Here is a 16,284-nt window from a genome sequence, read left to right on the forward strand (position 1 = left end):
TCACAGATAGGAATATAGGAAGCTGCCTTATACTGAGTTAGAGAACTTGTGTTTTGGGCAGTATAAAAATGTGAGATAGATAGATAGATAGATAGATAGATAGATAGATAGATAGATAGATAGATATTGGTCCATCTAGCTCACAGACTGGCATCAACTTCTCCAAGATTCCAGGCAGGAATTTCTCCCAGCCCTACCTGGATGTCAGGGAGTGCATCTTGGACCTGAAAATATGCAGATTCTCTTCCACTGAGCAATGATTCCATAAGGGGAATATCTCATAGAGCCCATATCTTGTCACCCAACCAAATGCAAACCCAAACAGACCTTGCTTAGCAAAGGGGACCATTCATGCTCACTACCACAAGATCAGCTCTTCTGGTCCCACTTGGTATGTATGTAGGTACAGCCAGTTAGTACAATCATCACCTGGTTCCTCTTGCCAAGTGACAAGGAGATCTTTGTTTATTGGACATGGACAATAGAGGCCTGTCGTCAGGGCTCAGCTATGGGCAGCAAGTAGGTACAACGCTAGAAGCCAGGACTAGGAGAGCTAGGCAAGCAATCAGGGATCAAAACAGGTAGATCAAGGTCTAGAACATGCCAGAGGTCAAGCTGAGCTGAGAGCCAGGAGCCAGGGACAACAAAACAGGAGCCAAAGGTCAGGAATACACCTGAGGTCAAGCCAAGCAGACAGAGCAAAGAAGAACAAACAGAGCAACAGCAAGGAGACCTTGAAACTGAGGCAGGGATTTCTTGTAATCTTCTGGTCTGTAGAGAAGCCAATAACGGGCCTCACAGAACAGGACTAGCATGAGGCCCGGAGACTCAATAGCTGCTGCACTGCAGCACGTTACCAATAGGGGTAATGATAATCAGAGCCTCAGCCTCAGAGAACTCAGCCATGAAGCAAACTGGGCCTAGTCCAGGGCTGTTCAGCTTCAGCCCTCCTGCAGAGGTTGGCTTACAACTCCCATAATCCCTGGCAATTGGCTGCTGTGGCTAGGGATTATGGGAGTTGTAGTTCAAAAACAACCGGGGTGGGTGGGCTAAGTCAAGCAGGCCTGGCCTACTCTCTTCTCAGCTTAATCTTTCTTACAGATATTAAATAAGAAGTTCTGGTAAGAACTAATCTGCCTACTTTCCTTTCAATATAATCTTAATTGATAATGACCATATTCACAAATTCATCCACTTCCACCTCAAATGTTCATGCATATTCATGCATCCACCATCTTGTACTGATCTGGATGACATCATTGCACAAACTACACTGTTGAGTTGTCTCTATGTGACACTACAACTGTATCAGATTTGATCCAAATCAGTTAGGCAGTTCACACTTGTGCTTCAGATGTTCAGGTGTGCGCCATCTTGAATTGGGGTGGTTCAGGTGTGCACCATCTTGAATTGGAGTGGATGACATCTTCACACACTATGCTGTTGAGGTGTCCCTACAACTGTAATAAATTTGATCCAAATCGGTTACCACTTGCACCTCAAAACGTTCACACATCTGCTATCTTGAATTGGGGTGGGCGACATCATCACAAACTATGCATTTTAGGTGTCCCTATGTGTCCCTACAACTGTTCTAAATTTGGTTCAAATCAATTAGATGGTTCACAAGTTAGCCCACTTATGCCTCAAACGTTTATGTGTCCACCATATTGAATTGGGGTGGATGACATCTTCACAAACTCTGCTGTTAAAGTGTCCCTATGTGTCATAAGAACGTAAGAACGTAAGAACAGCCCAGCTGGATCAGGCCCAAGGCCCATCTAGTCCAGCATCCTGTTTCGCACAGTGGCCCACCAGATGCCGCTGGAAGCCACAGACAGGAGTTGAGGCCGTGCCCTCTCTCCTGCCATTACTCCCCTGCAACTGGTACTCAGAGGCACCCTGCCCTTGAGGCTGGAGGTGGCCCACAGCCCTCCGACTAGTAGCCATTGATAGATCTCTCCTCCATGAAGTCATCCAAATCCCTCTTAAAGCCATCCAGATTGTTGGCTGTCACCACATCCTGTGGCAGAGAATTCCACAAATTGATCACGTGTTGTGTGAAAAAGTACTTCCGTTTGTTGGTCCTAGACCTCCTGGCAATCAATTTCATGGAGTGACCCCTGGTTCTAGTGTTGTGTGAGAGGGAAAAGAATCTCTCTCTCCACTTTCTCCATGCCATGCATGATTTTATAGACCTCTATCATGTCTCCCCGCAGTCGTCTTTTTTCTAAACCAAAAAGCCCCAGGTGTTGTAGTCTTGCCTCATAAGAAAGGTGCTCTAGGCCCCTGATCATCTTGGTTGCCCTCTTCTGTACCTTCTCCAATTCAACAATGTCCTTTTTAAGATGTGGTGACCAGAATTGTACACAGTACTCCAAGTGTGGTCGCACCATAGTTTTGTATAAGGGCATTAGAATGTTAGCCGTTTTATTTTCAATCCCCTTCCTAATGATCCCTAGCATGGAATTTGCCTTTTTCACAGCTGCCATACATTGAGTCGACACTTTCAACAAGCTGTCCCCACAACCCCAAGATCCCTCTCCTGGTCCATAACCGACAGCTCGGATCCCATCAGCATATACTTGAAGTTGGGGTTTTTCGTCCCAATGTGCATCACTTTACACTTGCTAACATTGAACCACATTTGCCATTTTGCCGCCCATTCCCCCAGTTTGGAGAGATCCTTTTGGAGCTGCTCACAATCCGTTTCGGATTTCACTACCCGGAAGAGTTTGGTATCATCTGCAAATTTGGCCACATCGCTGCTTACCCCTGCTTCTAGGTCATTTATGAATACATTAAAAAGCACCGGTCCCAGTACAGATCCCTGGGGGACCCCACTTCTTACTTCCCTCCATTGTGAAAACTCTCCATTTATACCTACCCTCTGTTTCCTGTCTTTCAACCAGTTAGCAATCCACACATGTACTTGTCCCTTTATCCCATGGCAGCTAAGTTTCCTCAGGAGTCTTTGATGAGGAACTTTGTCAAAAGCTTTTTGGAAGTCCATGTAGACTATGTCAACTGGATCACCTTGATCCACACACTCATTGACACTCTCAAAGAAGTCCAAAATGTTGGTGAGGCAAGATTTACCTTTGCGGAAGCCATGCTGGCTCACTCCCAGCAGGGCCTGTTCTTCTAGGTGCTTTACAATTTTATCCTTGAGGATGCTTTCCATCAATTTGCCTGGAATAGACGTTAGGCTAACCGGCCTGTAATTTCCCAGATCGCCCCTGGATCCCTTTTTGAAAATCGGTGTTACATTTGCTACTCTCCAGTCCTCTGGTACAAAGCCCGATTTCAGGGATAAGTTAAATATTTTAGCAAGGAGGTCAGCAATTTCACATTTGAGTTCTTTGAGGACTCTTGGATGGATGCCATCCGGCCTTGGTGATTTGTTAGCTTTCAGTTCTTCCAGACAGTTTAGAACATCATCCCTTGTCACTTCTATCTGACTCAGCTCTCTAGCCTCCATCCCTAAAAAGCCTGGTTCAGGAACAGGTATATGCTCAGTATCCTCTGCCGTGAAGACAGACACAAAGAACTCATTTAGTTTCTCTGCAACCTCCATATCCTCCTTAATAATCCCTTTCACTCCTTCATTGTCTAATGGCCCAATCGCCTCCCTGGCAGGTTTCCAGCTTCTGATGTACTTAAAGAAGTTTTTGTTATTCCCCTTGATACTTTTGGCTAAATGTTCCTCAAACTCTCTTTTTGCCTCTCTTATTGTCACCTTGCATTTCTTTTGCCAGAGTTTGTGTTCCTTTCTGTTCTCTTCATTTGGACAGGCCTTCCAATTTCGGAAGGAAGTCTTTTTCCCTTTTATGGCTTCCTTGACGGTACCCGTTAGCCATGCTGGCATCCTCCTGGACTTAGTGGTACCTTTCCTCCTTTCCTCCTGATCCAAATTAGGCAGTTCACAAGTTAGGCCACTTTATCCACAAATGTTCACGTGTCTGCCATCTTGAACTGGGTTGGATGACATCATCGCAAACTATTCCGCTGAGGTGTCTCTATGTCCCTATACCTGTTCCAAATATGGTCCATATCTGTCCAGGCATTGTGAAGTTGATAGAGGGGGACACACACGGACACACAGAATACTGGATGATCTCATAAGCTTACTTTTGCAACGGAAAATAGGCTAAAAATAGGATAAAGCTTTGTATCTTTTCATGAACTCCTTGAAGGAATAGTGAGAAACCAGTGCATAAAACTAAACAGAGCAAGATGGACTACTATCTTAATGGCATCACAGACATTTAAGAACGTGCTTGTGATAAAGGTAAAGTGTGCCGTTAAGTCATTGTCGACTTCTGGTGACCACTGTGGTTTTTCTTTGGTAGAATATAGGAGGGGTTTACCATTGCCATCTCCCACACTGTATGAGATGATGCCTTTCAGCATCTTCCTATATCACTGCTGCCTGATATAGGTGCTTCCCATAGTCTGGGAAACATACCAGCGGGGATTCGAACCGGCAACTTCATGATTGCTGGGCAAGTTATTTCCCCACTGTTCCATTAGGTGGAATAACACGTATGACAAATACGACAAATATGTATATACCACTTTTTAACAAAAGTTCCCAAAACTTTTACATAGACAGACAGACAGACAGACAGACAGATAGATAGATAGATAGATAGATATAAATAAATGGCTCCTTGTCCCCAAGGAAACGTAAGATAGACACCAACAACAGCCACTGGAGGGATGCTGTGCTGGGGATGGATAGGGCCAGTTGCTTTTCCCCCTGCTCAATAAAGAGAATCACCACTGTAAAAGATGCCTCTTTTGTTCAATTAGCATGACATTAAATTCATCTTTACAAGGTGGGCTTAATGTGGAAGTGGTCCTTTATAGCAGAGGCGTAACTATAATAGGGCAAGGGGAGACAATTGTCTGGGGGCCCACTGCCTTGGGGGTCCCCCCAGAGGCAAGTCACATGACTGACTGCCCCAGCTGCGCACCTGCCTGGGCTTCCTTCAGTTGTATTCATCCTCCGAAATGGATGTGAGTGTTAAAACCTGGAGCTACCAGAACAGCATGTCTTTCTCTAGTACCATTAAATGACTTGCATCGCCCACAATTTACAAAACCTTAAAAAAAATAATTTAGGATGATGTTCTATTGTGGCACATAGGTTATATATATATATAAGTTTTACTCTGCTTTTTGTTACCACTGTTCAGCCTCATTTAAGATTTCTTTACTTCATGAGCTGAGTTTCAGTGAGGGGTGGGCATTTTAAAATCTTGTCTCTGGGCCCACTCCAACCTTGCTATTCCCCTGCAACTTCGTACAGGGCCCCCAGTCCAATCTTGGATGAGACGTGGTGAAGAGAGCTTACCTCCTTACAATTTCCATTTACACCCCAAAATTTCTTCCTGAAGCAGCAGTTAACCCCTGAAGTGATGATATGATTGGGGAAATATGAACCCTCTCTTTGCTGTATGCCACTCTTCCCAGCTATAACTGGGGGCCTCGTGACTAATTTATAAAAACAAAAAGGCCACCTTCTGTCCACTTCTGCATTAAGACAGGTTGAACATCATGTGTCATTTGACCTTGACAGTAAAGGCATACCAGTGTTAGGGGACTTTTGAGGTAAAACAAAAAAAGTGAAAATTAATATATCACTCTACCCCCGCTATATCCTATTAGATAAAAAGTACTCTGGCTCAATAAATACCTCTGGGACATGTTGCTGACTGCTTTTCTTACTGTTGGATCACTTCCTGCACATCCCCCAAACCAGGGCACTTGGCTGATCTGTTCCATTTGGATCTGGCCATTAAAATTATGCTTATAAAAATAGCATTTCTAAAATACAACCTAAAAAAGGATGGAGAGTTGATGCCTATTACGTTTGCAGAATATGTCTGCTCTAGTTGCCTAGCAACCAGTATGAGGCAGGCCGGATGGCTAGAAATGGATTGTGTTGACGGAGAAGAGGTAGCTGTGTCAATTCAGGTGGGTGTGAGAGTGGAATGTTCCCTTCAGTTGTCATTCTGGAAGCAATTAATAGCTTTTTCGGGGCAAAGTTTGGGCTCTGGGGAAGAGTGAAGATGCAATCAGGAGGATATTGCCAACACAAGGAGATCAGCATGATCTTGCACAAGCCATATATCAGAGACTTGGCCAATGCAAAGTTTGTGGACTGATGAGACCCAATAGCACTGTTCTGCAACGAACCAATGGTTTTTCTTGGTCCAGGTGAGCCAAACTTTATTATTTTGTAGTCACTGGACAGCATGAGGGTTGCACAAACTAAGAAGCTAAGGAGGAAGTCCTTAGCAACTGCCCGCTCTGCACTGACTAAGACAATTTCATTGCTTGGCTTGTGCTTCTGAAGCAAAGTGATCTTTCAGCGGATTTGCTCTTCTTCCCCCAGAGACGGAAGGTTCCAAAGCTGTTCCAGCTATTTTTGGTGCTCATCAGTCAGGTAAGTACATTCAAAATTATCTTTTGGATCTTTAAAATTCTCTGAATCTTTTGGTGTATTTAGACTTTGGATGTCTTCATTCTGCAGCATCTTGCCATGGTCTGCTGTATACATGTGTGGTTTTCCCAGTGGCTTTTGCCCTTAATGATTTATTTAGTGTGGTTCAGGGATGGCGCTTCTATGAGGCAAGGCAATTGCCTCAGGCAGCGGGTTACTCGTACACCAGCAGGGCGGTAGAACACCACCTGCAGCTGCCATTGGAGCAGTCTTTTGGGACCGCTTTGACTGTTGCAAGTTCTGCGGGAAGCTCCCCTCCTCACACTTCTTACAAAGCTTGCAAGAAACATGAGGAGAAGAGAGGCAACCTCTCCCCCCCCCCCCGCCTTTGCACCACTTCCAAGACTTAAAAACTCAATTTTGAAAGGGAGCTGGCCACACCAGGGTTGTGGGGCAAGACAGCATTTGGTGCCTCACCTCAGAGACCACATTGTCTTGGGTCATTCCTGGTGTGGTTTGAAATTTCCACCACTGTATAATGGCTTTCTGTGGTTATAGCTGCAGAACTGTTGCTCGCTGGAAACATAGTGGAAATGGTATCCCAAAATATCAACCGCCTTGGGGTTGTCTTTTAACGAAAGGCGGTATATAAATGCAACAATAAATAAATAAAATAAAATGTGATGAATCCTTTCAGTACAGGCAGCAGATGGGTCCTATATTTCAGGAGGCATCTGAGATTTCTATATCTGCAGCCCCACCTGTAAAGAGAAACCTTGGGATCTTCTTGGGATTTCTCTCTCTGAGAAGAGAAATCACGGTCTGCTTCTCATGTACTGACCTGCAAAACAATCTACACGGGGCTGCCTTTGAAGGTTGTTTGGAGCCGCAGTTGGCATCAGTGTTGCTGCTCGCTTCCTGACTGACATAGGCTGTGGAGAACATATGACTTCTGCACTGGCTACCTGTATGTTTCCGAGTTCAGTTCAAGGTGCTGGCGATTACCTTTAAAGCCATTCATTCTCTGGGTCTTCTTTGTGCATACCTTTACAAATGCCTCCTTCCACCTGTTCCTTCCTGCTCTCTTGTATCTGAGGGAAACCATTGCTCGATGGCCTGAATTTTTTTGCAGGGGAGAGATCTATGAAGGCACAGAGTTGCAATTCCTCCTCAGTGATGGCCCCCAAGCTCTGGAATTCATTTCCTCTGGAGGGGCACTTGCCTACTGCACCAGCTAGCTAAAACTTGGACAATACACTAGATTCATTTTGTGGGGAGGACCTGAAAGCAAAGCAGTGGTAAAAGCGCATGCTACACATGCAGAAGCCCTGGCATCTCCAACCAGGGCTGAGAAATATCTATTTGAAAGCCTGGGGGGTTGCTGTCAGTCATTGCCAACAATACTGAGCTAAATGGAGCCTATAGGTCAGGTTTGGTGGATAGTTCGCTCCAAGAGGCCAAAAGAGTAGTTGGATCTCCTAAAGTCTCTTCCAACTCTCTATTCAAGGACGACCAGCATTGAAGAGAAGGGAGGACATTCTTGTTCTTTTGGACAGAGCTGTATGGGCAGGATTCCTGCTGCTGGCAAGAGACTGGGACTGAGGAAGTAGGTGATATCCAGCACTATGTTCCACTTCAGATGCTCACTAGCCATATTCAAAACCTTGCATGGGGCTGTACTGGGCTTGCAGCCCAGCCAGAATCACAGAGCAGTGGCAACACTTGTGTGAACTGGCCCCTCCCCACATGGGAGCTATGCATACATATGCTCCCGATGGCCATTCAATGGGCACAGGGGCTCCTGAGTGTCTGAAGAACCATCATTCTCAACATCATTCCTGCTCAGGCATCTGCAGAGCAATTGCAGTCATGATTGTTCCAGTTAGCTGTTTAGATCCTGTGGGGCCCTTTATGCATTGGTGTGGAGCAGTTGCAGAACCAGACCCCTGATGCTAGTGCAACCAAGCACTTGAAAGGAGACCCTGCAGCAGCTATGCTGACTGCAGGGGTTAAAGAGTTTGTGATTCCTGCATCTGCAGCACGATTATTATGACCTGGAATCCAATCCCATTTGATGTTCTTCAAAAAAAGAAATCCACCAACTGTTTGTTCAGATTACTTAACGGCCATCCAGCTGTGAGAATTGGCTTCCCACCCCCACCCCCCCTCACATTCTGACCTCATCTGAGCTTGGAACAAATCCAAGGAGCCAGGGCTCTGCCTCACAGCATCCTCTGTCAGAAACAAAAGAGGTCAAATTAAAGGAAAGAAAGAAACGAGTGCTGCTCATCCAAATGGGGGAAAAAAAGATATGCAGTGACTTTTTTGGATGCTCTTCTGAGCTGCACCGCTGCTGTACATCAGAGAAGGTGCATGCGTTGAAGGGGGATGTGTTCTACATATGTACATTCATCACCATGGCAAAGATCTAAGAGTGCCTGTTAATTTTATGGGTAGAAGACAGGTCTCTTCCAGTGCCTACTGGATTCTGGTGATGGAGGGTCATGTGGTGGCAAGGATGGCTTGAAACACTTCTTGCAGATGGAACTTTGGAACTACAGTTGAACAGTGCATGCAACTAGGAACGTCTTCTCTTAATGCAAAACATTTCAGCAAGCTGATTTCTCTAACCACAACACTTCCTGCAACAAGCTGTGATTCTGAATTGGGGGGTGGGAGTAATGTTTGCCTCCAATCGGAGCACGCAGGGTCCTTTCTGTATACATATGAAGGGGTGAAAAGGGTGGTAAGTGACTCCTTTCCCCCCTTCTTTATTATTACGATTTGACTAGCAAAATTCTCATCATTATGACAGGAAAGGTATGTGTGGAGTGAGAAAATGTCAGTTGCAGGATGCAGCGGACAGGGCTGGCACTACCGTTAGGCAGGGTGAGGCAGCCTGCCTTAGATGGAGGGTTTTTGGAGGCACTTTATAAGGGCATAACATTGTCAATTCTTTAATTTATTTTTCCATTTGGATGTTTCTGCCTCAGTCACTCAGATGCCTTGGGCCTGATTTGGCAATGGGACAGTGTGTGCTCTGTGCATAGAAGCACATTGCATTCCTCTGAGAGATCCCTGTTGAGGAGACATCAGGGGTGGGGGGCTTTGTGTGTGTGTGTGTTGTGTGTGTGTGTGTGTGTGTGTGTGTGTGCTTTTCTTCACATAGGAATAAACATCAACAATTATATTTTATGAGAGAAGTAAAGGCATGCACATTTGACTGTATTTCCTCAAATTTCAAGCTAGATGGTCCTTCAAGGTGACTTGTATCAAATAATAAAATAATCTTAAAAGGGGCTGCTTCTGTTCCCTCGACCCATAGATTTTCTTCCCTGCACATCCCCTTCCCTGTACACCCCACCTCCATTTTAATTAAGTGGTCATTGTAGCTATTACCATTCCCTTTCATCCCATTTCACTCCCCTGACTGCTAGTTTAATTTGTTTAACTGGTTTTATTAGTACTGGCTCTTTAAATGAAACTTTGGTGATGATGATGATGATGATGATGATGATGATGATGATGACGACGACTGGTTTTGTTTAAATCTGTGCTGATTTGATCAGTTCTTTCCATTGTTGATTGCATTTCTTATTATGGAAACCACTGTGGGGGGGGGAAAATATTTTTAAATGTGGGGTATAAGTTGGTGACTTCCAGATTGGACTACTGCAATGCGCTGTACATGGGGCTGCCCTTGAAGACTGTTCAGAAGGCTTAGCTGCTCCAGAATTCTGCTGCAAGGATGCTTATGGGCTCAAATCACTTCATGAGTATCACACCCATCGTGCGGCAGGTTAATTGGTTACTGGTCCACTTCCGGGCTAGATTCAAGGTGCTGGTTTTGATCTTTAAAGCTCTACATGGTTTGGGGCTGGTATACTTGTCAGACTGCATTCGCCCATATGAACCTGCCAGGGCCCTCCGTTCATCATCTCAGGCCCTGCTCATGGCCCTGCCACTAACAGAGATACGGTTGGCAGGTCTAGAGACAGGGTCTTTTCAGTTGTGGCCCCTTCGCTTTGGATCGCCCTCCCTTAAGAGCTTCACCATGCTCCCTCCTTTTAAAAAACAACTAAGAACTCATCTTTTTAAAGAGTATTTTTAATGCTCTACCTTTGGTTATATCTGGTAGGTTCTTTAGTTTTTAGTTTTTATAATTCTCAATTTTTTAATAATAACTTTTAATTTGAAACTTAATATTGATTGTGGTTTTTAACTTGACTTTTAACTTGTTTACTTAATTTGGTTAATTTTATTACTTTTATTTTATATTGTATCTATTTTATTGTTATGAGCTGCCCCGAGCAGTAGTGTACTGGAGGGGCGGGGTATAAATATTTTAAATAAATAAGTGCATAAAATACATTAAATAAATTCAGTGCCTAGCCTGTTTCCCCTCCTGCATTTCCCAACCCTACCTGGAGATACCAGGACTGTATGTGAAGCTCTATCCTATAAGAACATAAGAAAAGCCCTGCTGGATCAGGCCTGAGGCCTATCTAATCCAGCATCCTGTTTCACACAGTGGCCCACCAGAGCCTCTGGGAAGCCCACAGGCAAGAATTGAGGGCATGCTCTTTCTCCCACTGTTATTCCTCTGCAACTGGTATTTAGAGACATCTTGCCTCTGAGGCTGGAGGTGGCCTATAGACACCAGACTAGTAGCCATTGATAGACCAATCCCCCATGAATTTATCTAAACCCCTCTTAAAGCCATCCAGGGCCAGGGGGGCAGCCTTAAAGCTGGCCTGAGACTTGTCCCTTTATCGTTATAGCCCCATCTTAGGTTCTATCTGCAACATGTGGACCAAAGAAAAGACCCATCTTACCTGCAAAGGTCTTATCTGCATAATCCCATCCCTTAATGTACATAGCCCCATACTGGGCTCTATTTCTTGATCCTACTAGAGTGTGATAGACATATATTTCCATGCACCTCTTTCCTCCTATCCAGGATTTCTCTGTAGACGAAATCTGTGAATCCCACAGCAAATGTTAACTCTAATTACTGGAAAACATAACACTTTTGAGTTTTTGAGGTTAAGCTGAGAATTCCTTGCCGAATGTCATCTGACATGTGAAACAATTGGAAACAACATTATTGATGTTATTTCACAGAACTGTCAGCAAGAGAAAAACCAAAACAAGTCTTATAAATTGGCTCTAAAAAGCACCTGCTTTGGGAAATAAAAGGAAAAGTACATTTCTTGCCTCAAAAAGCTGTTGTGTACACTTGAGTATATTGTTGAGGAGAATTTCTAAGGGGAAATGTGAACTATTAAAAAAACTGGCATGGAAAGAGATTCTCAAATATGAGGAGGCCTTCACTTTAGTGGAGGACACTCAATTGAACATGTAAATGTGCATACAGGCATATCTTGTTCCTCTCACGGGTTCCGTTCCTCACCTACTTCCTCACCTACTACTGCAAGTAATGAAACCACGAGTAACGAGGCATTATGCCTATGGGAAATGGGGGGGTTAGGTTCCAGAATGGACAAAAAAGGTTTAAAAATCATGAAAAAACAGTGAAAAAAGCCAAAAGATCATTGCAGATTTTTACAATACCATGCTTGATGGGGACTACATGTGACCAGGAATGCCCCCCAAATCCACAGAATGCCCCCCAAACCCACAAAAAAACCCCACGGAGAAAATCCTTTAAAAAAGAGAAATGAGCCACAAAATGGTTACTCCTTACAAAATGGCAGTAGATAGTGACATCTGTGGTCACTTCCGGCTGTCTAGGAACTGCGGGTACATAGGCTTTAACCCTTGCATATCCACAGATTGTAGGGGAAGAATGGCAGTTCAGTCCCCAAATAGCAAAGCAAAACAAGTTTGGTGGAAAGCAGCAAAGCAAGAGGTCTTGAGACAGTTCTTTAGTATTGAGGAACTATAAGGATTTATTTAAAGAAAAGGTTTCAAACAAATGTGAAAAAACCTGCAGCTTAATTTTAGCTGTAGCTCATGGCTAAAGAGAGACCAAAACAGCCATCTCTGGAGAGAAAAATGGAGACTAACACTAGAAGAACAAAGAAGGGCCCTAAAACCACCCCAGTGGTCACTATGAGACATTGCAGCTTGAGAGCTGATGCTGCCAGTGTCCTAGCTCCAACACAGATCATGAAAATGGGTGTCAATTAGACACCATGAATATGCAAAACCACAGATAAAGTATGTGTATTTCGAGCTTTGCCTGTAATCATTTGACACAGGGTCCAACTGACCCTCTTTTCCAGCAACACTCGTTATTTTTTATAATAGTACCTATTCCTGATGAAATACTGTCCCTGTTTTGTCTCATAAGTGGTGCGTTTTAAGAATGTCATTATCAGTGCTCACGTTTCCACTAGTATTGCTCAATTTCCCCCTTCCTTCCCCTGTTCTCATCTGGGCTCATCTCAGTAACCATTGGAGGGGCCATTGATTATGGCAGAACACTTACTTTGCATGCAGAATATCCCAGGTTCAATCCCTGGCACCTCCAGGTAGGACTAAGAAATAGCACCATATAAGAAATAGCACTCCCAACCTTGGATCACCAGATGCTGTTGGACTACAACTCCCATCATCCCCAGCCAACATTTTGGATATTAGCCAGTCTGTGTAGATGGGCCACTATGAAGGAAGGTTTACATGCTCATTACAGTAAGGCAGGGGTTCTCAGTCTTGAGTCCGCAGATGTTGTTTAACTACAGCCCCCATCTATCTTCCCCAGTTGCAGTGGCCTTTGGCCATTGCAGCTGGGAATGATGGAAGTTGTAGTCCAATATAAACTGGGGACCCAAGGTTGGGAACCTCTGACATAATGGTTAATGGCAGCACTGCATAATTGCCTGCTAAGGCCCTTATGTTTTCCAAGCCATTAACTATTATGTTATCATCTAGTGGGGTTTAGTTTGACTGCTCCATCTACCCTCTGCAGGGATGGTGGACCAATTAGAATGGTCCCAGAGGTTTATAGATCCATTTGGTTCCTAGACAGCCCTCAGGGAGTTTCCAGTGTCCAGAGCTCACAACTCTGTCCAGGCCCTGGTGAATCTCTGGGATGTGGAGAGAGCCCGGGCTCACGACCACTCCTACACCCTCTTCGGCTTGGTGGAGCCTGTTATGCTCCTTGGTTTTCTGAGGAGCTTAGGGCAATGAAGCAACTCGGATGACAGCTGGAACTATGCTGGAGGAAGAGTTGTGACAAATCCAACCGAACATGGGCTAGAACCCATTTTTGGGGCGGCGAAGAAACATTTTTTTCTCACCTCTATTGCATCTGCTCAGTGTAGGCTAGAGGAGCTTTTTTGTGTAGCAAAATTATTGCTTCACACATCCCCCTGTGTAATGGGGGAGGAACCACCTACAGTCCACTGTGACCAATTTGCACGCCACTTTGCAGATAAAGTTGCTTGCATCCATGCCGATTTGGACTCCAGGATTTTGGCAGTTCTGTTAGATGTGCCTCGGGTACCATCTGGTCTTATTGTGTTGGATTCTTTTCAGTAGGCGTAGCCTGAGGACAAGATCCTGGGCAGTGTGCAGTAAATGTCATGCACTCTAGACCCTTGCCATTCATGGCTAATAAAATCTGCCAGGCAGGGTACAGGCAGGTGGTTGAAGGCTATAATGAAAGCTTCATTAAGGGAGGGCAGGATACCATCTTGCCTCTGCTTGAGATGCCACCTTGCCTCTACCATCTTGAGACCACTACTAAAAAAAACCCTCCCATTGAAACCTTAATCATCTCTATAAGACCTTAACTAGCTATCATCAAATTCAGCTAGGATGCATTCACACAGGGGTTTCCTCCAGGAAGCTGCCCCTAATTAGGGTTGCCAGTTTTTAAAATTTAAAATCTGGCACTATAAGCTGAGTGCCAATTGGCATGTCACATAAAAAACTGCCTTATACTAAGGCCAAACTAGAGACCCATTCCCACATTATGTTCAAAGCACATACAGTCCATGTACAGTATACGCACCCCATCCTTGCTGTGTGCCTGATGGACATCTCATCCAAACCAGCCCAATGGCTATTAGTCATGATGACTGAAGCCCTATTCAGACATGTTGTACCTTGCAGGCGTCTTTACATATGTACATGTTTTTGTATGAATGTCTGTACCTGTGTTCATTTTAAAAATAAACCTGGGGTCAGACCCCCTCAAATGCAGGGTAAAAGGTAAAGTTGTACTGTCAAGTTGGTGTTCACTCCTGGCAAGCACAGAGCCCTGTGGTTGTCTTTGGTAGAATGCAGGAGGGGTTTACCATTGCCTCCTCTCACGCTGTCTGAGATGATGCCTTTCAGCATCTTCCTATATTGCTGCTGCCCAATATAGTAGCAGTGGGGATTCAAACCAGCAACCTTCTGCTTGTTAGCCAAGCATTTCTCGCTGCGCCACCTAAGGTCGGTGGCTAAGGGCAACTGTACAGGAGGACTAGTGTTTTCATGACTTAATACCCTGCTTGTGGGCTTATTGTTTTATTTAATGCATTTACATCCAGAAGACTAAGAGGAGATATGATAGCATCTTCAATTATCGAAAGGACTGTTACACAGAAGGAGCAGACTTTTTCTTTGTTGCTCCTGAGGGAGGACTACAACCAATGGGCTGAAATTACAAGAAGGCTGCCTAGACATTAGGAGGACCTTTACTTGCTAATTGTAAGAGCTGTTTGACAGGGGGACAGTCTGCCTCTTGCAGTGGTGGGCTCTCCTGCTTCATTCCAGATTTTCAGATCGAGGCCTGCCGTCTGTCAGGGCAGCTGTTGCAGTTTCCTGCACTGAGCGGAGGTTGGTCTAGAAGACCTCCAGGAGCACTTCCAGCTCTAACATTCTGTGATTCTGTCGCCTCGCCCTTCAATATCCTTATTCTGAGGGCAACCAACAACCCCCTGCCCAATTAAAAAAAACATTAAAAAAAACCCAACAACACACCACGACACAATAAAAAGCACTCCAGCTATTTTTTACAAAAAGAAAAGAGAAATAGTAGCACAGATTCCTTGCAACATACAAGCATAGGGAAGGGGGACGGGTAAGACATCCCTTTCACGCTTCCCAGAGGCATCTGCTGGGCCACTGTGGGAAACAGGATGCTGGACCAGACGGGCCTGGAGTCTGTTCCAGCAGGGCTCCTGTCTCTCTGCTTTAATGTTCAGCCACGTTCGTGGCGATGCGGTCGCCCCGCCCCGCGCTCTTCCCCCTCCAGAAAGTTTCACGCCTGCCAAAAGCGCGAGGCGCGCTAGGACCTGGCGACCACCGAGGCGGCGCCCTCCTGCATGTGGATGTGGGCTGGCGGCGGCGCGGGGTAGAGTTACGTTGGCAATCCCAGCCCCTTCTCCAGCCAGCCGCCCACCGCAGATTTCCAGGACCAGCCTGCTGGGGCGGGGGGGAGGCAAGCTCTGCCGAGCGCTCGCCGGGGCGAGTACATGAGCCAACACTAGGACCCAGAGAAGTTGCTATGATTTGGGCAGTAGGTAAAGCTCTGGCATTCCTGGCATTCCAGCGTGAGAAATGGGGCTGGTTTGGGGTTTTTTATTTTTAAAGAGGGTGTGTGTGTGGGGGGGGGAGAGTAGATTGTCTCGGGGTGGACGCCCGCTTTGCAGGACGGTTCTCCCCGCTGCCTGTCAAAGCCGCGCGTCTGCTTGCTGTTGGTAGCCCGCTTTTCCGATTGCTTCTTTCTTTTGGGGAGGGGATTTGCTGGGGATTGCGGGGCGGGGAGGCGTAAGCTTCGCCCTCCCCGCTCCGTGCGGATCGCGGAGTTTCTTCAGGAAACTTCAGCGCCAGGAGTCACAGAGGTAAATGAAAGGCGAGCTTTGCGCGTGTATGTG

At 45.4% G+C, this 16,284-nt stretch overlaps 1 protein-coding gene across 6 annotated transcripts in view; it reads left to right on the forward strand.

Moving 5' to 3' along the window:
- Positions 1 to 1,013: 1,013 nt before the first annotated feature.
- AMOTL1 (angiomotin like 1) overlaps positions 1,014 to 16,284 on the forward strand; it is a 97,734-nt gene continuing 82,463 nt past the window's right edge. For 3 of the 6 annotated variants that reach the window (XM_053309612.1, XM_053309615.1, XM_053309613.1), the window contains exons 1-2: positions 5,961 to 6,225; positions 6,404 to 6,454. In XM_053309612.1, coding sequence (XP_053165587.1) covers positions 6,207 to 6,225; positions 6,404 to 6,454 — 70 coding nt within the window. In that variant the 5' untranslated portion in view covers positions 5,961 to 6,206. Of the gene's footprint in view, positions 1,122 to 5,960; positions 6,226 to 6,403; positions 6,455 to 7,958; positions 8,058 to 15,856; positions 15,931 to 16,284 lie in introns of those variants that run through there. The other 3 variants (XM_053309617.1, XM_053309616.1, XM_053309614.1) reach the window with 3 other exon arrangements.

Source organism: Hemicordylus capensis, chromosome 3 (assembly GCF_027244095.1).
Source record: "Hemicordylus capensis ecotype Gifberg chromosome 3, rHemCap1.1.pri, whole genome shotgun sequence".
NCBI lineage: Eukaryota > Metazoa > Chordata > Lepidosauria > Squamata > Cordylidae > Hemicordylus > Hemicordylus capensis.